The sequence below is a fragment of the Rhamphochromis longiceps genome, linkage group LG18 (genome assembly GCF_057381845.1).
Source record: "Rhamphochromis longiceps isolate RC_006_pf linkage group LG18, R_longiceps_female_GT1.1, whole genome shotgun sequence".
NCBI classification, from domain to species: Eukaryota; Metazoa; Chordata; class Actinopteri; order Cichliformes; family Cichlidae; genus Rhamphochromis; species Rhamphochromis longiceps.
The window spans coordinates 23542464-23566764 of NC_140574.1; the positions used below are offsets into that span (position 1 = coordinate 23542464).

Genomic DNA, 24301 nt, shown 5'->3' on the forward strand with positions numbered 1-24301 from the left:
TTTATGGAGATTAAAATAAGAATTAAGAGTGTAGTCAAATACGTTATGGGAGTTTAATTGTTTATTACTTGAATCTGTACTGTAGCATACTTATTTAGTGGCCTCCAGATGTGTCGTATCTGCTCTGACAGAAACCAGAAATGAGGATAACTGTATTGTCGCTAGCAAAAAGATTGCCTGTCTTTGATATGTGTGTGGCAACTTAGTTTCATTGTATATGGAATTTACCACGTAGACACGGGTTAGTGCTGGCTTTCCTCAAGAGAGACAAGTTTATTTGTTTTATTTCTCCTTTCTTGTCAGGCTTCAGACTGGGAGAAGCTCCAGAAGACATTGGCTGATGCTCTAGAGCACTATAATGAGTTGCACGCTGTCATGGACTTGGTACTGTTTGAAGAAGCGATCCAGCATGTGTAAGAGACACACACAGACACAAACTAACATGCACAAAGAAGAATTTACAAAGCAAATGTAAACCACAGGCAAGAAACACACCATCAGTTCTGTGTTTGTACCCAGGTGTCGCATCAGTCGTATACTGGAGGCCCCCTATGGTAATGCCCTGCTGGTTGGAGTTGGTGGGAGTGGGAAGCAGAGCCTGTGTCGACTGGCTGCTTTCCTCAGCATGCTGGAGGTTTTCCAGATCACGCTGCGTAAAGGTTATGGAATCAATGACCTCAAAGTAAATATGCACTTCCACATGCAAAACACGGTTGTATATCATAACACATCTGTTTTGAATGATTTGGGATGTTTTTTTTTTCCCTGCTTTGTGTTTGCTGCAACCCTTGTCTGCAGAGTGACATAGCTGCATTGTATATAAAGGTGGGGGTGAAGAATATTGGGACAGTGTTTCTTCACACAGATGCCCAGATTCCAGATGAGCGCTTCCTGGTGCTGATCAACGACATGCTGGCCTCAGGTTTGGATACACAGACCGGAACTGAGATAACTGAGATTTCTGCTTTAATAGCTGTCAGATCTAAGAAATGAATGTCATTTCTGCAAAAACTATTTTTGGATGGTGTCAGTGGCTTTGAGAGCATAGAGTTGTGCATTTGAATAGATAGCAAAGAAGGCTCATTTGGTCACATAGACCTGCTCCAAGTAAGAGTGACTATATAAGAAAGAACAAATACACAGTGAGCTCGCATTCTTTGCATTTGTAGGGGATATTCCTGACCTTTTTAGTGATGAAGAAGCAGATATGATTGTTTCATCAATCCGTATGGAGCTGAGGGGATTAGGACTCATAGATACCAGAGACAACTGCTGGAGCTTTTTCATCGAAAGGATACGAAGACAGCTCAAGGTCTATAATGCAAACCATGTAGAAACCATGATGTAATGATTAGTGTTGATAGTCATCTCACCTTCTCCTTTTGTCACCCTTTCTGCCCTCCAGGTCGTCTTATGTTTCTCTCCAGTTGGATTCACGTTAAGGACACGTGCACGGAAGTTTCCAGCCCTAGTAAACTGCACAGCCATAAACTGGTTCCACTCTTGGCCTCAGCTTGCTCTGCAGTCCGTCAGCTCTACTTTCATAGAGAAAATACCTGGACTGGAGGTGCTTCTTGTTTAAATTCTGTGATACAATCTAAAGCTGCTTTTAAAAGTACTAACTCTGATGCTGATTATGCAAGTGTTTCAAATAGTAGATACCTAATAAGCATAAATAGGAACTAAAATAACTATTAACGTAGACACATGTCTATAGCTACTTTTATGTGAATTAATCAAATAAGAAGGTTCTTCTTACTCTCTCAGTGAAGTGAGTCAATGTGTGTGTTCATACTGTGCAGCCAAATGTGAGAGCATCTATCAGTGAGTTCATCTCCTACGCTCACACGAGTGTCAATGAGGTAAGAGCTGCTGCACAGCACTGCGAGCGATGACCTCTCTTGATGTCTTCTTTGATACGATTTCTTGGTTTCCTTGTTGTGAATTCACCTCACAGGTGAGTGTCAAATACCAGCAGAATGAGAAGCACTTCAACTATACCACGCCAAAGAGTTTCCTAGAGTTTATGAAGTTGTACGACAACCTGTTGAGAAAGAAACGCACAGAGCTGACTCAGAAGATGGAAAGATTAGAGAATGGACTTCAAAAACTGCTGACTACCGCGTCACAGGTCAGGGGGGAAAAAACACCACATTGCACCAGTGTATACAAAAGTTTGTGTTTCTTGTTCTTACTTATTTTTTCTTTAGGTGGAGGACCTCAAAGCCAAGTTAGCAGTGCAGGAGGTAGAGCTGTGGCAGAGAAACACAGATATCGAAGCCCTCATTGCTAAAATAGGACAACAGACAGACAAGCTCAACCAAGAGAGAGCTGTAGCTGATGCTGAGGAGCAGAGGGTAAGAGTGTGATTCTAGGGCCTCTCGAGCAGCAAAATGACAGACTTAACGCCATGTATTTTCAGAATTACTGCACATTTTGAGGTTCATTTTAAACCACTTTGTCAATGAGAGGGCCATTAGAGAAGAGAGGGCAGAGAAGTAATAACATAGGTCTGAAACAAGCCAAACTTTCAGCAATCCATTCACAGCATACACACACACGCGTGTTGTATTTTTGTGATTCAGGTGGCAGCAATCCAAGCTAAAGTGACCAAACAGCAACAGGAGACTGAAGAGGACTTGGCGAAGGCTGAACCTGCCCTACAGGCAGCCAACACAGCTCTCAATACACTCAACAGAGTAAAACACTTGCACACACATAAAGTTTTACTTCATTTCATTCGATTTATTTTATGAGTCCATTGCAAGCATAAAAGAAATCTAATAAAGTTGTCCTGAGCTCAGGCCCCTGATTAAAAATGTGGGCGTTTGTGCATTCGTGTGCATCTGTTTGATCTAGTTAAACCTGACAGAGCTGAGGACGTTTCCCAACCCTCCAGCCATCGTCACCAACGTCTCAGCAGCTGTTCTAGTGCTACTGGCTCCTCAAGGCCGAATCCCCAAAGATCGCAGCTGGAAAGCTTCCAAGGTGGTCATGAGCAAGGTGATACGATTTTTAGGTTTTAGTTTTCCTTCATTTAATGGCTTGAGACCGCCAAAGTAAATCCATTTTAGGTTAATGTTATGGTAGATCTGGCGACCTGTCCGTGTACAGTATGTAACCTTTCATATGAAAGTTAGGATAGGCTCCAGTCCCCCTGCAAACCCGAACTGCATACACTATTAGAAAAATAAATGGATGAATGAAAACCAAAAAACGAATACAGAACCAAAAAAAAATCTCTCTAATCATCTGAGATAAAAAAATATTTAACATTTAAAACACGACCTTCTCTTTTAGTCTTCATCCTTGCACAACTCTAATTTAATATTGATTGCGACTGCAGTTATTTTGTTGTGTGACTGTTGGCACTTTTCAATCTGATATACTTTATACTTTGATGAACCCATTCATATTTAATTTTTGTAATATAGGTTCTTTCATATTGTTAATATCTCCTGTGTTGTTGATACCGCCTTGCCTCAAAAACTCTTTTTTTTAAAGAGAGGTTTAACCTGTGAGGAACTATGCTGGTTGAAAAAAGTAACAACTAAATCAATGTTCACACTCTGTAGATCAGATATGGTTTTTTTTAGTTAATTCTACTTTTTGACTCAGGATTTAGAATTCAAATATGTTGAAAAATATTTTGTTAATTTGAAACCCTTTGATCTAACGCGCACCCGTTTGCACACAAATGCTTGTGCAGGTGGATGACTTCCTGCAGGCTCTGGTAAACTTTGACAAAGAGAACATCCCTGAGGCCACGGTGAGGTGTGTGAGAGATGAGTACCTCAGTGACCCAGAGTTCAACCCTGACTTTGTAAAACAGAAATCCTCTGCTGCTGCGGGCCTTTGTGCATGGGTGATCAACATCATCCGCTTCCACGAGGTACACATCTAAACCATCTGCCACATATATTTAGTGTCATCCAAGCTAATCCATTTGCTATATTTTTTTCTGTGTAAAACACTTTGAGTTTGTTGTTTGATTTGTTTTTTTGCCTTTTTCCCCAAAACTTGTGCTGCCTTGGATAGATTTTTGTAAGTTCATCTCTTCTCTTATTTCTTTATTATAGGATGTTCCTTATAACAAAGGTTATACTGTACTTTAGTTTCAGCTGTAAGGATGTTCTTGTTTCCAGGTGCTCTGCGAGGTAGAGATGAAGAGAATGTGTCTGACTCAGGCTAACGCTGATTTGGCTGAGGCTGCTGAGAAGCTAGACGCCCTGCGGAAAAAACTAGCTGTACGTCTGTTTAAATTGGACAGATTGGATTATTTGGTGCTTGACAACAAAATTAATTAGTTATTTGCAAATGCCAGCATTCATAATATTTTCATCTGTTCCTTTTTCTCCTTTCTCAGGAGCTGGATAGCAGTCTGGAAACTCTGAAAATAGCTTTTGAGAAGGCAACATCAGAGAAACTTCGCTTTCAGGAAGAGGTCAACCGCACAAACAAGACAATAGAGCTAGCTAATCGGCTGGTCAAAGGACTAGAGGTAAGTATACAATGCTGTGCAAAAGACTTAAGCCACCTCTCATTTCTTTATATTCTGCTGGGGGAAAAGGGAAATGGATTCAGTGATTTACTTAAAAATGTTCTGACCTACATGGAAATACAGTATAGGCAAAAACAGACTTTGCCTGCTATGACTACCTTTATTGTGCAACACAGCCTAAACTCTCTCAAGAAGCTCCAGTAGTCTTCAGGAAAAGCTCTCCAGGCAGCTTGAAGGACATTGAAAGCTCTTCTTTGGATGTTGGCTGACTATTGTTCTGTTGTGTCCAGATGATCCCACACTGCTTCAATAATGTTGATGTCCAGGCTCTGATAGTGTTAATTGTGCGTTTTTCTATCCATTTATGCTTTTACTGCATATGAAGTGCATTGAGGATTCTTGTCACGCTGAGGAATTAAGTAATCATTTGAACCACAAATGTGACATTTGTATTCATGACTCCATCAGACCTGTTGTCACTGATTTTCAGTCCAGTTCTTGTGTATTTGTCTTTTCAGTCTTTTCCCCCAGTTTCCCCTCTTTAATAAGGGGAACCTCTTAGTCTCAGCGACCCCTCCACTGAGACTATTTCTGAATACGCTTCAAGGAACAGTTCATTTAAGGGCTAGATGCATCTCTCGGATCCTGTGTCATTGTTTCTGTGTTTTGTGTCTTTGTTAAATTTTTTCTTATTTCTTGAGGACACTGTTCAGATACTGTTCATGTGCTTTAGATTGTTTTTTAATGCCTGCCACTTCTTTTGCCCTCCACTTGCCAGGTTTCCCTCAATTTTTTTAGGGACACACTACACACCATGCTGCTGCCAGTTTTTGGGGCTAATAGCTCTAATACTATTTTATTCCTGTCAAACTGTGTTATCTTTGCATTTTTGGTAGATTTAACTGAAGAGATAAAAACAAATTATGTGTTTTTGTAGGCTGCTAGTAACAATAAACCTAAGGATTCAAAAGCAGCCAATATCCAAAGAAAAAATATGAAAGACCTTCAGAAATCTTGGGTTACTATTGCTCAAGACCATTTTAAAAAGCTGTCTGAGTGTTACACAGAGCAGCTGTGTCTGTGTGTGTTTTTCAGAGTGAGAACGTGCGCTGGGCTCACTCAGTGGCTCAGTACCATGAGCAGGAGGAAACACTTTGTGGGGACGTCCTTCTAACCGCAGCCTTCATCTCTTATGCCGGATCCTTCTCAAAGAAGTACAGGAAAGAGCTGCTGGACAACCTCTGGATGCCGTTCCTACACAGCCAGAAGGTTTAAAATCTTAAAACACTGAGATATTTCTTTTAGTTTTCTTCTGCAAATGCAGTTATTCCCTCCAGTATCTTTGCCGTTCCACAACAGATTGTGTCTTATTTCTCTATGAACACACACCACTGTTTCTATCAGATGTCCATTCCCATGACGGAGGGCTTAGATCCAGTGTTGATGTTGACTGATGATGCAATGGTTGCCCAGTGGAACAATGAAGGCTTACCAGGAGACAAAATGTCTACCCAGAATGCCACCATACTTACTAACTGTGAGTGGAGTTTTTCACTTAGTGTAACTGGCTTTTTATAACAAACATTACAAACGCTACGGTACTAGGTTTTCTTCTTAGCACATCTCTGTGTATAAATAAGGAGTTTATTGTTGCAGGTGAGCGCTGGCCTCTCCTTATCGACCCTCAGCTGCAGGGCATCAAATGGATTAAGAGTCGCTATGGTAACAGCCTCAAGGTTGTCAGTCTGGGGCAGAGAGGGTGAGCGTTTCCTTTGTTGATGCTTGCTTGAGGCCTCGAGGATGTGTAAATTTGTTTAGTAGCAATTCAGAAATAATAACAGTGCTACAATTTCTACAGTTTTTATAAATTAATCTTAAATGTTGTTCCAGATATGTAGATGTTATTGAACAGGCTGTAGTGGCAGGGGACACTGTCCTCATCGAGAACCTCGAGGAGACCATTGACCCCGTTATTGACCCACTTCTGGGTCGACACACAATCAAGAAGGGCAGGTAACACACAGAATTGCTGTGATCGAGTTTTTCTCCTTTCTGCAGATGCTTTAAGAACTGGACTAAATTTGTAGATGCAGTTATTTTGGGTTCAGGGTAACAACATTTCCACACAGATATTAGTGAATGAAGCCCAATTTAAGGGAAAGCTTTTTCCTTGAAGAATTACTGCATTACTTGGTTAAGTACTCACCTAGCCATCAGGGCAGATAGTAGCAGATAAGGACACAGAAAAACAAAAGCCCCGTAAAAACAAAATCTGCCAGTAAAGTACAAAAAAAAGATGTTGTTATAGATTAAACGTGACCTAGAAAAGAAACTGTAAGACTCCAGGAGAATTCAATCAATTTTCACATATTTATTAAAAAATGAACACATGAACAGAGCTGATGTGTTTCATCAGAAATATATTGATCTATGTTCAGTCCTGTCTGTAGGGTTTTGTGAACCTTTCAATACATGTTTACACGTTGAAAGCAGACAAGGTGGTATAAGGGTTATGGATCAGAAGGAAGAAGAAGTGGGTAAATTCAGAAGGAGAAAATGGTTAGGAGGCTGGTGGGGGTGGGATGGTAGAGAGTGGGTAAAGAGAGAGGATAATTGGAAGGGTGGGTGGGGGGGTCTAAGGAGGTATGGGGAAAAGTGGGTAAGGTAGAAAGGAGGGAAAGGGGTAGGGGTGGGGTATAAGGAAGTAAGGATCTTATCACTTATCCACAACTTGCTCATCAATGCCACTTTTCCATGTATCGAAGATCATTCATATTACACTGGGTTCATTCATTTTATCATGCTCTACTCTCTTCTTCTTCCTTGCTACTACGCTGCTACAGTTGTATAAAGGTTGGAGACAAAGAGTGTTTCTTCCACCCAGCCTTCAGACTGATTCTCCACACTAAGCTGGCTAGTCCTCACTATAAGCCAGAGATTCAAGCCCAGACCACCCTCATTAATTTCACAGTGACCAGAGATGGATTGGAGGACCAGCTCCTGGCCCAGGTGGTGAATCAAGAGAGGCCAGACCTTGAGCAGCTTAAGGTAGAGTGGAACAGTTGATGGAGTTCTCTGTTGATCAGTCTGTCCTTTTTGTACTGCCTGTCCGGGTCCGGCAGTCTAAGAGTTTAAGAAACGTTAAGGCCTTCCTCTCGCCAACCACTGCCTTTTGCTTCACATGGGGGCAGCATGCAATCTCCCACTTAATGCCTTCCTCTCTTGTGTACAAGACCCGGGTTACCTGAACTCGATTTGCTGTTTGGTATTTAGCTGTCCCAGTGCATGTTGGAGTTCATCGTTTAATGAGGCCAGCTGGCATTATTTCATCTCTGTTGCAGGTTTTGGTTTTCATCATTCTGGTTCCATTTATGCTTCTTTTTATATATTTGCATCGTCTTCCTACAGAGTGAACTGACAAAGCAGCAGAACATGTTTAAGATTGAGCTGAAGCTTCTGGAGGACGAGCTGCTAACCCGGCTGTCTGCTGCAGAGAGTAACTTCCTTGGTGACAATGTGCTGGTGGAGAAGCTTGAGACGACAAAGCACACTGCTGCTGAGATTGAGATGAAGGTATCAGGTTACATGTCTGCGTTGTTGCAGTAAAATGAATGGTTAACCTACTTTTTACTCCCTTTCATATTTTTTCTTTTTTCTGTCATCTCTCATTCGCAGGTTCTGGAAGCAAAAGTTAACGAAGTAAAGATAAACGAGGCCAGAGAGCACTATCGCCCTGTTGCTGTCAGAGCTTCTCTGCTCTACTTTATCATGAATGATCTTAACAAGATCAACCCCATGTACCAGTTCAGCCTCAAGGTAACCAGAAGCAAATATAGGACCTGACCACAACCTAGGAACCAACAACTGAATTTAACATAAGATGTAAAATATCCAAATTTATGTGAAATTATGCAGCAAACAAATACATCCTACGAATTGATTTGTCCTTTTGTTCTCAGGCCTTTAACGTTGTTTTCCACAAAGCAGTGGAGCTAGCAGAAGCCTGTGACGACGTAAACAGCAGAGTAAACACTCTCATAGACTGTGTTACATACTCCACCTTCAACTACATCAGCAGGGGACTATTTGAGAGAGACAAGCTCACCTTTACGGCACAGCTGGCCTTCCAGGTGTGTGTGTGTTTGTGGAAGGGTTAGACAAAGACTGTGTTTGTCCCTGACTGTGTTCTCCCTATTTCAGTTGCTCCTGATGAGTAAGGAGATAGTTGTGAGAGAGTTGGACTTCTTGCTGCGTTTTAACATTGACCACAGCTACATCAGCCCCCTTGACTTTCTTTCCAACTCGGCCTGGAGCGCCATCAAGGTTCACAGGCACATACACGCAGCATTTATTTTTGTTGGCATTTGAATTGCAATGCAAATCAAAAACTGCTCTCTCTCTTGTATCGGTCCAGGTTATGAGTTTCACTGATGAGTTTCGTGGTCTGGATCGGGATATTGAAGGTTCACCCAAGCGCTGGAAGAAGCTGGTGGAGTCAGAGTGTCCTGAGAAGGAGAAGTTTCCTCAGGAGTGGAAGGGAAAAAGCTCGCTGCAGAAACTGATCATGATGAGAGCCCTGAGGCCTGACCGAATGACCTATGCTCTAAGGTGATGAGGATTTGTTTTCCTGCTTGTTTAACTGTGTTTTTGTCTTTTCTATTTTTTAAGTGTATTTCCATATAAGGACTATTAAAAGCAGTGTTTGTTCATTCGTTTATGTCAATATAACCCGACTCTAGGAACTTTGTTGAAGAGAAGCTCGGTGTGAAGTATACAGAGGGACGAAAGACTGAATTTGCAAAGTCCTTTAGAGAAAGTGGTCCTTCCTCCCCTATTTTCTTCATCCTCTCCCCAGGAGTGGACCCACTTAAAGATGTCGAATCGCTGGGTACTGTTCAGAAAGCTGCATGCATCCAAACACAACTGCCTGATCGCACACTGTAATGTGTTGATTTATTAATAATTTAAGTGTCCAGCCATTTCTTTACAATTCAGTGACAACCTAAAAGAGTGTTAAGGTTAGCACATAAAAAATCAGTCCTTTGTTTTCCCAGGAAGGAAGCTGGGTTTCACTATTGACCTTGGGAAGCTTCACAATGTCTCCCTGGGTCAAGGACAGGAAACTGTGGCTGAACTCGCCATGGAAAAGGCCGCTAAGGAGGGTCACTGGGTTATATTGCAGGTCCAGTTAAAAGAAACACATTTTCTTATGTTAGAATGGGGAGAATCTGAAAAAGAAATCAGCATGACAGTGCCTGTGGAGTATGCTACAGTTATTGAGCTTTGATTATGTGTTTCCATTTCCCTGCAGAACATCCATCTGGTTGCTCGCTGGCTGGGTGCGCTTGAGAAGCTCCTGGAGCGCTGCTGTGAAGACAGCCATCCGGACTACAGAGTGTTTATGAGCGCTGAGCCGGCATCTACGGCCCAAGAACACATTATCCCACAGGTAAAGATTCAGCAAGCATGCAAGAAAAGTCACACTTTGTCTCACTTTAACACTTTAATGTAACATCTACATAAGGAATTTATTCTCCCAGCTGTCTTAACCTATACCAGCATTGCATTCATTGAATTACAGTTGAACACTTTAATAGTGACATGAAATTTTTATTTTTTTATTTTTTTACTCAGGGAATTCTGGAAAATGCTATAAAGATCACCAATGAACCTCCTACAGGCATGCATGCTAATCTACATGCTGCTCTGGATAACTTTGACCAGGTGATTTTTTTTTTTCTTTCCTTGTGTTCTTTGTGCATTTGTTTTGATTTATTTATCAATTCACTTATTGCTTTGCCCTCTCTCCAGGACATCCTGGATCAGTGCAGCCGTGAGCAGGAGTTTAAGACCATCCTGTTTTCTCTCTGTTACTTTCACGCCTGTGTGGCGGAGAGGAGGAAGTTTGGGCCCCAGGGTTGGAACAGAAAGTATCCATTCAGCACTGGAGATCTGACTATATCAGTTAATGTCCTTTACAATTACCTGGAGGCTAATGCACAGGTGGGTTTTGTTGTTGTTGTGGATAGGAAGCATGGTGTATAACTGGATGACCGAAACACTGATGTATGAGGTTGTCAGTGGTGCTGCGAGTGACGGTGCCACAGGCGAATTAGGGTTGTGATTGCCTTGGCAGTGATTTTTATAATTATGATGACACAGGTGCCATGGGAGGACCTGAGGTATTTGTTTGGGGAAATCATGTATGGAGGACACATCACTGATGACTGGGACAGACGCCTCTGCAGAACTTATCTGGAAGAATACATGCAGCCCAATCAGGTTTGTGTGTGTGACAGTAAAAGAAAACATGGACGTAGTGTGCCAGCAAACCTGGCTGTGTTCTGCAGAAAAAGAACAGGCTTCTCCGCAGGCATTATATGGTAGCCAAATGTAACTGCTCTTCTTGTGCAGACTTGGGCCATTTTGGGTTGAAAATCAGCTCCAGTTAGAGCAGATTGACTACTTTTTTACTATAGACTGTCCATAAAAGCTAAAAAAAATACTGGCATGAGTTCCTGGCAACCAGTTGCACCAGACCGAGGGAATTTTGCCGTCTGGGTTTGGAATAATTTTATGTTTTGTACAGTATGTGAGTCCCACAGCTAACAATACTTCTCTCTGTTTTGTGTCTCCTAGTTTGACCGGAAGCTTGCATTGGCACCGGGATTTGTCATTCCCTCCAACCTGGATTATCAGGTAAATTAAATCCAGTAGTTTTTTATTAAAGTTTACTTTACACTATTGTACCTTAAACCCTGAAAAAATATTGTCATGTAAATGAATATTAAAGGCCAGTTTTCATACTAAATAATTCTGACTGTACAGCTCATTAAATGAAAATGTTACTCTGCATCTCCAGGGCTACCATGATTTCATAGATGAGATGCTGCCCCATGAGAGCCCAGTGCACTATGGGTTGCATCCCAATGCAGAAATTGAGTTCCTGACAGTGACATCAGATAACCTTTTTCACACTCTGCTGGAGCTGCAGTCCCCTGATGTTGTGATTGGAGAGGGAGCCTCACAAACACTAGAAGAGAAGGTACAGTAGATGTACAGGGTTTTTTTTTTCTTGGAAGGTATAAAAAGACAATTATAGATCAAAACCAGTGACCAGTGAAGTCATAAAACAGATAAAAAGTACAGAAACAGATACATTCACTCCTCTAATGTTTAAATTATTCACAGTAGGAACACAGTTAGCCCGCTTCTCTAATTCTAGGAGAACCAAGATAGAAATGAGCAAACCAGTAAATCCAACATCTTGGACTGACTATATACTTGCTCTACACACATCCAGGTGAAATCAATTTTAGATGAAGTTCTGGAAAAGCTGCCAGAGGTGTACAACATGACCGACATCACTTCCAAGACAGCTGAACGATCGCCATACATCCTGGTGTGCTTCCAGGAATGTGAGCGCATGAACACACTCATTTATGAGATACGCCGCTCGCTGAAGGAGCTTGACCTTGGACTCAAGGTATGCTTGACACCTTTGTGTGTTTGAATGGGTATTTACAGTAGAAGTAGAAAACTAGTCTGGATAATATATAAACACAGAAGCCATCACAGCACAGACTGTCATCACAGCAGAGTGTGTGTCAAACAAATGATGTAAGGATGAAAAGAAGCCTGCATCAGGAGAAATCAGAGAAGCTTTTGCTCTTTATGCAAAAATGTGTTCAGCTGAGTTTCTGACAGTATTTACACTGCTGCTTTAGAGGTCACGTGTTAATGTCTCACTGATGTTAAATTACTACATGCATAAATTCTGATCTGTGCGGTTATACTGTTGCTCTCTCAAAGGGTGAACTGGCCATGTCCTCTGAGATGGAGAAGCTACAGGCAGCCTTGTTCTTTGACAACGTCCCAGATAGCTGGACCAAGCTTGCCTACCCCTCAACTTACAGCCTGGCAATATGGTGTGTTTTTCTTTCTCCAGGGGATGGATTTCCCAAATCTTATATAAGACTCTGCATTTAATTTCAGCTGATGCAATTTTGCATAATGTGCAAGGGAATCAAATAAGCCAAGGTATTGTACTGTTATACATTTCATATAGTGAAGAGTTGAGTTACAGTGCCCTATATAGTTTCCACATGACTGACATCATCCAAACAGCTGTCTCGGTCTATTTCCTTTCATTTGATGTCAGGTATAACGACGTGATGCAGCGTTGCAAAGAACTTGACAGCTGGACTCAGGACCTGTCTCTGCCCAGTGTTGTCTGGCTGTCTGGGCTGTTCAACCCACAGTCCTTTCTCACTGGTAAAATTCATTTACAGCATATAGAAAATTTGTACTAATACATTGACTTCTAACCAATTCTTAGTTATTTCATCGTGTCCTTGCATTCCAGCTGTGATGCAGTCTCTGGCACGTAAGAATGAGTGGCCTCTTGATAAAGTGAATCTGACAGTGGATGTGACCAAGAAGTTTAAAGAAGAGTTCAACCAACCGGCCAGGGAGGGTGCATATGTGTATGGACTTTATATGGAAGGTAGAAACACTGCCACTTATTTTCTGCTTATTGTGGTGCAGCTTGCAGAACCACAGGCCACTTCTTTGTGCATAATTCTCCTTGTCTGTGTTTTAGTTCAAATAAAATCATACATTTAACTGTGTATATGTACCTTTGCACTGGGGACAGTTTTCCAGTTGTCTGTCTGTCCTGTTGTCACAATATCTCAAAGTAGCTTGAGGGAATTTCATTAAGTTTAGCGTAAACCTATGAGGTGCCGTAAGGGACATTATTACTGAAACGCTCTCACACACTACTGAAATTTTAGCTCTCACACACACTACTGAAACGCTCTCACACACACTACTGAAATTTTAGCTCTCACACACACTACTGAAACGCTCTCACACACACTACTGAAATGCTCTCACACACACCACTGAAACGCTCTCACACACACTACTGAAACGCTCTCACACACACTACTGAAATTTTAGCTCTCACACACACTACTGAAACGCTCTCACACACACTACTGAAACGCTCTCACACACACTACTGAAATTTTAGCTCTCACACACACTACTGAAACGCTCTCACACACACAACTGAAACGCTCTCACACACACTACTGAAATGCTCTCACACACACAACTGAAACGCTCTCACACACACTACTGAAATTTTAGCTCTCACACACACTACTGAAACGCTCTCACACACACTACTGAAACGCTCTCACACACACAACTGAAACGCTCTCACACACACTACTGAGACGCTCTCACACACACTACTGAAACGCTCTCACACACACTACTGAAACGCTCTCTCACACACTACTCAAATTTTAGCTCTCACACACACTACTGAAACGCTCTCACACACACTACTGAAACGCTCTCACACACACTACTGAAACGCTCTCACACACACTACTGAAACGCTCTCTCACACACTACTGAAATTTTAGCTCTCACACACACTACTGAAACGCTCTCTCACACACTACTGAAATTTTAGCTCTCACACACACTACTGAAACGCTCTCACACACACTACTGAAATTTTAGTTCTCACACACACAACTGAAACGCTCTCACACACACAACTGAAATTTTAGTTCTCACACACACAACTGAAACGCTCTCACACACACAACTGAAATTTTAGCTCTCACACACACTACTGAAACGCTCTCACACACACTACTGAAACGCTCTCACACACACTACTGAAACGCTCTCACACACACTACTGAAATTTTAGTTCTCACACACACAACTGAAATGCTCTCACACACACAACTGAAATTTTAGCTCTCACACACACAACTGAAACGCTCTCACACACACTACTGAAATTTTAGCTCTCACACACACTACTGAAACGCTCTCACACACACTACTGAAAAACCAAGGCATTTCAGTTAAACAGGAAGGCGTTTCAGTGGAACAGGAAGGCGTTTCAGTGGAACAGGAAGGCATTTCAGTTAAACAGGAAGGTGTTTCAGTTAAACAGGAAGGTGTTTCAGTCGAACAGGAAGGCGTTTCAGTTGAACAGGAAGGCATTTCAGTTAAACAGGAAGTTAATTCTTGACAAGGAAACTGAAGGAAAAAGTGTTAGATTTCAAACAAACCACTACACAGATGTCTACTCAGCAACCTGTTAGTTAGGGGTGGGTTTTTATAATCGATTTATTGATTAAAATCGATTCTGGCTTGGATAACGTGAAATCGATTCATTAAAATCCTGAATCGATTTTTTAATATATGTAGCCGGGTGGAAGTTCGATATTATGGGACATGCCACTGGATGGCACTGTTTTTCTTTTGGGGTACCTCTGAGAGCGGAAGGGATCATGGGGATCTACGGAGACATGCACGAGTGCTAGCTTGCATTGGTGTTATGTGGGTGTGCAATGCCTTTTTTCGCTGCGTGATCTGTTTTGAACGCAAAGTGTGCAACAGTTAAGGCACCAGGAGTAGCTGCCACCAACTTCGCCGTTCGTCTCAGAGGGATCCATATTCCGTTTTCTGCTGGATTAATGCACTGTATGTATTTGAGTTCACACTTGTATTATACTATCTCTGTGGGTAAGAGGGAAATGTACCGTGTTAACTGTTTAATCTTGGCTCTGTATCTATGCAGGAGAAGCCACTAGTTATTTTTGCACTGCTAAGTTTTGTTTTATTTATGTTTGGGTTTATATCAGACACGAAATGACGCTAGATGTCCTTGAGTTCCAGATGCTGATAAAGTTGGGGAAATAACCTGCAGTAGCAGTGGGTTACCAGAGCACAAAGCTGTTACTGGATAGGAGCTGTCTGTAACAATTTTATTTCTTTATTTTTACAACCTTGTTATTTTCTTCTGAGCACTTACTTTATCATTCAGATTAAAAGAACCCCAAAGATAATCTGTGTTCTGGGCTGGTTAATTTAGCCAGGCTACACAATTTGGTACCAGGAGTGGGGTATCTGCAAAAGTGGCAGCTCAGCGATTTTGTTTTTTATGGGTTTCCGTTTAAGTAGGTTATTTTACGGTGCAAGAAATAACTGTAGTGGTGGTCACCTGCGACGCGAGGGATTGGAAAGGATCGGACGATTGAGGCCATACCAGAGGTGTGCAGAGGAGCAGTGGCCAGTCTTTCCAGAAGAGGGTGATTTCGATCGAGGGAAGGATTCTTTCCAGAGGAGAAGAGGACATCAGTGGCACCTAGCTGAATAGACTGCTAAGGCAATTTCTGCATCCTGACCAAAGACTAATCTGGACACAGACATTTCATTATGTCAGACACAAACAGTGACGATGACCAGGGTTTGGCGGGGGCCACCGCAAGGGACCCTGTCACTGAGCTTCAGGCAAAATTGTCAGAACTGAGTAACAAACATGACCAGGCTATGGCCAGGATAACTGCTTTGAGTGACGGGGCAAGTAGGTCATATGTATATCTGCCGCGAGAGCGACCTATTCAACCCTTTAGTGGGGATGCAACCGTAGATGGACGTTCTGTAGAGGAGTTTATTGATGAAGTACAGAGGGGTATCAGAACTAGAGGCTTGGGTAATGATGATCAGGTTGACTTCATTTTTTCCCTCCTCAGGGGTTCTGCACTTGAAGAGATCAAGTTATGTACTGGGGGAGAGCAAATTGAACCCGAAGAAATATTTTGTTTTCTCAGAGAAGCTTATGGTGAGAGGCGCAGTGTAGCACAGTTACTGCAAACCTTTTTTAGCCGTTTCCAGCTAGAAGGTGAAGATTTCTTTGAGTACTCACACGCTCTGTCCCAGATCCTCCGCTTAGCCCTTAAACAAAGGCCTGATGCAGTACGAGACACAAAGATGGCAGTTAGAGACCAGTTTGTGGAGGGAGTAAGAGACTCCACTCTGCGAAGGGAGCTTCGCAAGATGGTGAGGGAAAAGCCAGAGTCTACGCTTTTTGATGTACGTCAGGAAGCAATTGCTTGGTCGATGGAAGAAAAACCTAGTGGCACCAGAGTTGCCAAGAGCAGGCCCATATTAAGTGACAGTGCGGTTGCAAGGGATCAGAGTACCCGTGAAGCTCCAGATAGGTCATCTGCAACTCTAGATGAAATCCTTAAGGTGGTTTCTGAGCAGGGCAAGGCTATTGGGGAGTTACTCAGTGTGGTTAGGGAGAGTGTTACATCCAGAGAAAGGGCCCCTAAACGTGGGATTCCCAGATCAAAGTTCCAGTTCACTGATGATGGGAAGCCCATCTGTTTCAAGTGTAAGGGAGTTGGACACATTGCTAGGGAGTGCAAAACCCTTAAGCAAGGAGCTTCTCCAGTTTCTGTTCCTGCACCTGGTCAGGGAAACTAGCCACCTCGGTTGCCAAGAGCCGGGCAATTCGAGGGGAGACTACTGGCTCAAAGACCCTAACTCGTGAGAGATTTTTTGACAGAGCAGTTGGTAAATGTCCTGAAGTTGAAATTGAGGTGGGAGGGATTAAGGCTAGAACCCTTTTGGATACAGGGAGCCAGGTTAGCACCATCTCAGAGGCATTTTTCCGACAACACCTAATGGGTGAAGATGATGATGTAACCCCTACAGCTAAATGGCTTAAATTGACTGCAGCTAACTCATTGCCAATTCCTTATATAGGTTACATTGAGCTGGATGTGCAGGTCATGGGGTTAACAGCGCAGGAGTGTGGGTTTTTGGTAGTCAGGGACCCCGCCCCAGAACCAGGAGGGCCACAGGACCAAGAGCTAATGTCAGCTAAAGTTAAGGTGCAGGAAAATGATGTGGAACAGCAGGTGGGAAAAGGTGCCAGCAGACTAGAGGGATCCCCCCCTGTTCTTGTTGGAATGAACATAATAAAGAGATGTAAGGAGCTAGCCATTGCTAGTTTTGATTCAACTCTCGGAGGAGAGTTAAATGCTGCTTGGGGAGAAGCTTTTCAGAGGGTGCAAGCCTGCGAAGTATTAGAGAGGTCATCCATCGCCCGGTTAGCTGGTAAAAATACTGTACACGTGCCAGCATCATCCGTGGCCACAGTATTTGCTAGAGGGCTTGGGAAAGTTTCAGATGACCAGACCTTAATGTTACTTGAGCCAACCAACACGCTCGTTCCCAGTGGTTTGGTTGTTGTTCCTACTCTTGTTGAAACTGACAGGCACGTGTTTCCAGTTCAAGTTGTGAACTTCTCTCAGGAAGATGTGTGGTTGGCTCCCCGGACCAGACTTGGTATGCTTACTGTAGTGGAGTGTGTTGAAAATGCAGCTGAGGTGCAGTTTAATCGTATCTCTGCTGACCACGAGGAAGTGTCACTGAATAAGGAAGGGGCTAAAGAATCTGATGGTGAACTGAAATTGCTGATAGAGCAGCTGAGCATTAGTGGCTCCCAAGAGGAACAGACCAAATTAGCTGCACTTTTGGCTCAGTATGCAGATGTTTTTGCTTTCAAGGATGAAGATCTAGGTTATACAGAGAAGATCAGTCATGAGATACACCTAGTCGATGATGTCCCGGTCACTCAGGCCTACCGACGGATACCTCCAACACAGTACAAAGAGGTGCGAGAACACATAACCCAGCTTCTGAAAAAGGGTGTGATCAAAGAAAGCACTAGTGCCTATGCATCGCCCATTGTGCTGGTGAGGAAGACAGACAACAGCTTGAGGTTATGTGTCGATTACAGGCGGCTAAATGCCAAGACCAGACGTGATGCCTTTCCTTTGCCCCGTATAGATGAATCCTTTGATGCATTACATGGTGCAAGGTTTTTCTCGACTATCGACCTGGCAAGTGGCTATCATCAAGTGGCAGTTCACGAAAGAGACAGGCACAAGACTGCTTTTACAACCCCATTTGGGTTGTTTGAATATACCAGATTGCCCTTTGGTGTGTGTAACGGTCCAGCCACTTTCCAAAGACTCATGCAGGCCACTATGAGTGACTTAATCCTTCAGATCATGCTCGTGTACCTAGATGACATATTAGTCTACTCATCAACTTTTGAAGACCATTTGACACGTCTTCAGACAGTGTTGCAGAGACTCAGGGAAACTGGGCTGAAGGTTAAGGTGGAGAAATGTCATTTTCTCCAATCTAGTGTACGCTTTTTGGGTCACCAGATCTCAGCTGAAGGGATAGGTACGGACCCAGACAAGATAGCTGCAGTGAGGCAGTGGCCAGTACCCACCACAGTTAAAGAGCTGAGATCCTTCCTGGGTTTTTGCAGTTATTACAGGAGATTTCTCCATGGATTTTCGCAGCTGGCAGGTCCTTTGCATGATCTGATTAATGCATGGGGCAAGGAGGACAGTCCAGCTAAATATAAAAACTTGCTGGAAAGTGTGTGGACGCCATCTTGTCAAGAGTCATTTGAACAGCTGAAAGAGAAGCTCACGTGTGCCCCCCTACTTGCTTATGCTGATTTCTCACTGCCATTTGTTGTTGAGACGGATGCCAGCAGTTTAGGACTGGGAGCAGTTCTTTATCAGGTGCAGGGTGGCAGGAAACGTGTTATAGCATACGCCAGCCGAAGGTTGAGAAATGCAGAGAGAAATGACAGAAACTATAGCAGCATGAAATTAGAGCTCCTCGCCCTTAAATGGGCTGTGTCTGAGAAGTTTAGGGGGTATCTCTTAGGCTCCAAATTCACAGTTGTGACAGATAACAACCCCCTCTGCCACCTGAACTCAGCAAAGCTGGGAGCCATTGAACAGCGCTGGGTTGCCCAGTTAGCGCCATTTGACTTTGAGGTGCAGTATCGTCCTGGTCGGTGTAACACAGCAGCCGATACCCTCTCTAGACAGCCATTAGCAGGGGAGCCCCAGCCTGCAGGAGATGAGGAGGAGTTTGATGGATGCATATCCATCTGTAACCTTGTCAGCAGAGGGACAACGCTAGGCCTGGACTTAGTAAGTGCAGGTGTAAAATGTTGTCAGGTGAGGCAGGCCCGGGTCACAGCAGTTGAGCAAGACACCCATTTTACTGATTCCCAAGGGAATACACCCACTCTGCCAGGGTATTCTAAGGAAGAGTTGCGACAGTTTCAGTGCTCTGACCCTACTATCAAGTCCTTTAGGCAGTTTTGGGACAAAAAGAAGAAACCCACACACCAGCAGAGGAGAGGTTTGGCTAAGTCTGTGATTTCTCTGCTCCGGCAGTGGTCACGTATCATGGAGTTGGAGGGATTGTTGTATCGGGTCATTGAGGATGGACATTTGGGGAGGTGTCAGCAGCTCCTTTTGCCAGCTTGTTTAAAGGAAGCTGTACTGGGGAGTGTGCATGATCAGATGGGGCATCAGGGGGTGGAGCGGACCCAGAATCTGTTAAGACAGAGATGTTTTTGGGTTGGTATGTATGAAGAAGTGGACCAGTGGATTAAGAAATGCTACAGATGTGTGCTTACTAAGTTGCCACAGCCCAAGATTCATACCCCTGTCAAGCCTTCTTTGGCCACTAGACCTCTTGAAGTGGTTGCAGTAGATTTTAGCATGTTGGAGCCAGCCTCAGATGGACGGGAAAATGTGTTGGTGGTTACAGATGTTTTCACCAAGTTCACACAAGCTTTCCCCACACGCGACCAGAAAGCTGATACAACTGCTAAGATTTTGCTTAGAGAGTGGTTCATGAGGTATGGCGTACCAGAGAGGTTACATTCTGATCAGGGCAGAAATTTTGAAAGTGATGTGATTCAGGAACTGTGCAAGTTATATGGGGTTAAAAAAAGCCGTACTACACCACATCATCCCCAAGGTAATGCACAATGTGAACGTTTCAATAGGACACTTCATGACCTATTGCGTACCCTCCCACCTGACAAGAAACGCCGTTGGCCTGAGTATTTGCCAGAATTGGTCTATGCGTACAATGTGACTCCCCATGCCACCACAGGGCACTCGCCGTATTACCTCATGTTTGGAGTGCACCCCCACCTTCCTGTAGATGCTTTACTGGGGCAGGAGCAGGTGCTTGATAAGAGACATGACTGGCTGGTTGTGCATCAGCAGCGCTTAAATGAAGCACATAACAGAGCAAGGCAGTACACGGAGCAGAAAGCAGCGGAAAGGCTTGAGCTGGACAAAACCCGAGTCTATTGCCCCCCTGTTGAAGTAGGTCAGTTAGTTTATCTGCGACACTGGCCCCAAGGCAGGAACAAAATTCAGGACGCCTGGAGCCCTGTGGTTTATAGGGTTGTCGAAGTCCAGGGCAGCACACATGCAGTGGAGCCGGTGGAGGGTGGGCCAGTAAAACGGGTTCACAGAGCTAACCTTAGACCTTGTATTGGCCCAATTCCTGCACCCAGGAAAAAGAAAAATAATGAATCCCCTGTGGTAGTGAGTCCTAGGACAGAAGAGAAAACAGGCTGTTCAGATCCAGATCCTGAGTATGTGTTGTTCGGAGAAACCTCATACCCAAGTGCAGAGCAGGGGTCTGATGAAGCAGTTCAAAGCAGTGACATTTCTGAGTCTGTAAACACTGATGATGCTCGTGTTACTGTACCATCTGACTCTGAGCAGGTGTCCACACCAGAGACAGTTGCTACTGAAACTAACAGGGATATTGGGGTCATTCCACCAACACCAGTGCCCCGTCGGGTGCATTCAAACCCTTACCATGTCCCTGTATCAGCATGTCATGCCATCACCTTGAGCCCTGAGGTACTGTCTCAGTTGTTGACTAATTTGGGTACTGCTCTCTTTAAGGAAGCAGTGCATGAGTTGAGATATACCAATTGAGTCACCGGGGACGTTGACTCTTAAGCAGGGGAGTATGTAGCCGGGTGGAAGTTCGATATTATGGGACATGCCACTGGATGGCACTGTTTTTCTTTTGGGGTACCTCTGAGAGCGGAAGGGATCATGGGGATCTACGGAGACATGCACGAGTGCTAGCTTGCATTGGTGTTATGTGGGTGTGCAATGCCTTTTTTCGCTGCGTGATCTGTTTTGAACGCAAAGTGTGCAACAGTTAAGGCACCAGGAGTAGCTGCCACCAACTTCGCCGTTCGTCTCAGAGGGATCCATATTCCGTTTTCTGCTGGATTAATGCACTGTATGTATTTGAGTTCACACTTGTATTATACTATCTCTGTGGGTAAGAGGGAAATGTACCGTGTTAACTGTTTAATCTTGGCTCTGTATCTATGCAGGAGAAGCCACTAGTTATTTTTGCACTGCTAAGTTTTGTTTTATTTATGTTTGGGTTTATATCAGACACGAAATGACGCTAGATGTCCTTGAGTTCCAGATGCTGATAAAGTTGGGGAAATAACCTGCAGTAGCAGTGGGTTACCAGAGCACAAAGCTGTTACTGGATAGGAGCTGTCTGTAACAATTTTATTTCTTTATTTTTACAACCTTGTTATTTTCTTCTGAGCACTTACTTTATCATTCAGATTAAAAGAACCCCAAAGATAATCTGTGTTCTGGGCTGGTTAATTTAGCCAGGCTACATATAAATTTATTTTACCCGAAATCCCAGAATCTCTGGTGAAACCTCACAAAATTTCAACAACCACCAAACAGCTAAGACAGTAAATGAGAGCAGGTACGGCTTCTGCACAAAGACGTAAACACACAGCGCGGACCCGCGGATCAGAATCAGTGAGATGTCGCCTTTCTCACCCGACAGCACGGATACGGTCGGGGCTGAAAGCCGACAGCTCGCTGACTCTGATCTGTCGGCAGGTCCGCGCTTTGTTTTCACCCCGTTTTTGCGCCGATTCTAAAGCTGTTAGTTTTATCTCTCTCCAAACAATATTGACTGAACCAGCAGCAAAAGAAGATCCAAACTGCGCTTCACATAAACATCGTCATGAATTCACTAACTGTTTTGCTTCCACCACGATAAAATCGCACGTCATGCACAGCCCTCTCTCTCTCTCTCTGTACTTCAAGAACAGTTTCCCGTCTAAAAATCAGTTTTCTGCATTATTCGCTTGCTTGTTAGGCACAAGTCTACTGTTGTTTACAGCGCAGTCGGCCGCTGTTTTTTTTTTTTTTTTTTTCATTTTACATACTTCCGAAAAGAAAACCTAATTTCTGCCGTTCAATACTGAATAAATTTAAACTTTTTAAAATTATGCAAAATGCAAAACGTTAGCCGTGTCTCTAATAAAACCGCTGTAACGTCAGAGGTAACGTTCATATGTTAATGGTTTTCTTTCGTTTTTGATGTACTGCAGAATATTTTTTATAAAATCCCAGGCCAGGAAAACCACCTTCATGTTTTTATGTGTTTTATCTTCAGCTACTTTGACACAAAGGCATCTGCTGTGATGCTCACACCTTTGATAAAGTCTTGCGTGTGTCAGCTTCCTTTTTTTAAATACAAAAATATGTAAATGTACTGATCTGAATTATAATATTTCTGACTGTCAAAATTCCCCATAATCAAATCGAATTGAATTGAATCGAATCGTGGAACAAATCGATTCTGGACCTTAGTGAGACAGCTGCATTACTTAACAATATATTAGCCTCAGCATAAGTCAAAATTTAGAATAGCGGGAGACGTACATTATCCTGGTTATTTTTTTGGCATATGTGCTTTTTGTCTTTTTTTAGCAAAGAAAAATATCTTAAAATCATCAATAAAACCAGGGAGAGAAGGCTTAGCGTTCCTCCATTTAGCACAATGGATATGATATTTACTCAAAAGTATTGTTAAGATATTCATTGTGTGTACTCATGTTGTACAGTGTTTAACTGCATTATGGTTACTGTGGTTTAACAGAGACAGTATTTTAGTTGCCACCACAAGGAGGCACTGTTTCATTGTAAGAGCACGGATGCTGCGTCATCACGCCCCTAAGAAAAAAAAAAAGTATACCACAACGAAAATGGCACCCATGAGAAAAGTTTTGCCGCATGTTGATGAGGAATAAAGTTCCCAAAAATATTAAGGACATTTTTGCCTCCGTCGTCATTTTCCTTCGAGTTGATCGCTGTCGATGCTGCAATACTCAACAAGTATGATGATGTTAATAATGTCTGAGACATCCAATGCTAGATGATCCATATAAAAAAAATTATGATGTAATTCAAACAGTGGCACATCATTAATATTTAGGGAAATCCAATTTTTTAAGTTGCACCAAATACATTGTGTGATAGGGCATAGGGAAAAAAAAGATGTTCTAGGGTTTCATTTTCATCAGTACAAAAAGAACACTGATCCACCTCAAAGCCAAATCTCTTTTTTTAGAAATTCTGCCACAGTATTAGTTTTGTTTAAAGTGTGTTTCTTTAACTTTAGGTAGAATAGGCTATTTCATAAATTTTTAGTATGCTTTATCCAGTGTATATGAAATAACTAAATTAGAACCATGCCATGTAACCATTCTGTTGTAACTATGAAATATTTTGTCTTTGAAGAAACTACTAACAAATTTCTTATTGCATTTTTATCAAACAGCTGACATTGCCCTAGCAATAAATTTGGGAGCACTGATGAGAAATTATTGTATATCATAAAAATTTTAATCAAATGAAGCAGAGGCAGTGGGACCAGTTCACAAAATTTGTTATATTCTCTTTGAGAACAGTTTAGACAATATTTTTCTGAAAAGTCTGTGTAACTTAGAATGACACCGTTATCATCCAACAAATCTGTTATGAATATAATATTTTTGTTCAAACCAGTCACTCTTGAAAATTGATTTTTGATTAAGTGTTATTACCCTATTATTCCATAAGGTTGAATTATGGGGAGAAGTTGAAAATCTCATTTTCCCAAAAATGCAACGTCTGTTTTGGAAAGTTTGATATCTTTATGGGGATTTTATTTGCCGCAAAATCACATTTCAAAATAAAGTCTAATCCTGTATACTATTTTATTAAACAAGAATCATGGGAT

At 42.7% G+C, this 24301-nt stretch overlaps 1 protein-coding gene across 1 annotated transcript in view; it reads left to right on the top strand.

Moving 5' to 3' along the window:
- The window catches only part of dnah9l (dynein, axonemal, heavy polypeptide 9 like), a 38731-nt gene that overhangs the window by 11852 nt on the left and 2578 nt on the right, over nucleotides 1–24301 (top strand). Inside the window, exons 32-66 of the mRNA XM_085390437.1 lie at nucleotides 304–413; nucleotides 520–682; nucleotides 799–922; nucleotides 1170–1312; nucleotides 1406–1567; nucleotides 1803–1862; nucleotides 1958–2131; nucleotides 2211–2357; nucleotides 2586–2699; nucleotides 2860–3003; nucleotides 3710–3892; nucleotides 4146–4247; nucleotides 4367–4501; nucleotides 5597–5770; nucleotides 5906–6038; nucleotides 6158–6260; nucleotides 6392–6514; nucleotides 7345–7549; nucleotides 7910–8074; nucleotides 8177–8317; nucleotides 8461–8631; nucleotides 8702–8824; nucleotides 8916–9109; nucleotides 9241–9389; nucleotides 9556–9683; nucleotides 9813–9950; nucleotides 10136–10225; nucleotides 10313–10504; nucleotides 10664–10783; nucleotides 11141–11200; nucleotides 11364–11546; nucleotides 11805–11987; nucleotides 12314–12429; nucleotides 12663–12775; nucleotides 12867–13007. Coding sequence (XP_085246563.1) covers nucleotides 304–413; nucleotides 520–682; nucleotides 799–922; nucleotides 1170–1312; nucleotides 1406–1567; nucleotides 1803–1862; nucleotides 1958–2131; nucleotides 2211–2357; nucleotides 2586–2699; nucleotides 2860–3003; nucleotides 3710–3892; nucleotides 4146–4247; nucleotides 4367–4501; nucleotides 5597–5770; nucleotides 5906–6038; nucleotides 6158–6260; nucleotides 6392–6514; nucleotides 7345–7549; nucleotides 7910–8074; nucleotides 8177–8317; nucleotides 8461–8631; nucleotides 8702–8824; nucleotides 8916–9109; nucleotides 9241–9389; nucleotides 9556–9683; nucleotides 9813–9950; nucleotides 10136–10225; nucleotides 10313–10504; nucleotides 10664–10783; nucleotides 11141–11200; nucleotides 11364–11546; nucleotides 11805–11987; nucleotides 12314–12429; nucleotides 12663–12775; nucleotides 12867–13007 — 4906 coding nt within the window. The remainder of the gene's footprint in view (nucleotides 1–303; nucleotides 414–519; nucleotides 683–798; nucleotides 923–1169; nucleotides 1313–1405; nucleotides 1568–1802; nucleotides 1863–1957; nucleotides 2132–2210; nucleotides 2358–2585; nucleotides 2700–2859; nucleotides 3004–3709; nucleotides 3893–4145; nucleotides 4248–4366; nucleotides 4502–5596; nucleotides 5771–5905; nucleotides 6039–6157; nucleotides 6261–6391; nucleotides 6515–7344; nucleotides 7550–7909; nucleotides 8075–8176; nucleotides 8318–8460; nucleotides 8632–8701; nucleotides 8825–8915; nucleotides 9110–9240; nucleotides 9390–9555; nucleotides 9684–9812; nucleotides 9951–10135; nucleotides 10226–10312; nucleotides 10505–10663; nucleotides 10784–11140; nucleotides 11201–11363; nucleotides 11547–11804; nucleotides 11988–12313; nucleotides 12430–12662; nucleotides 12776–12866; nucleotides 13008–24301) is intronic.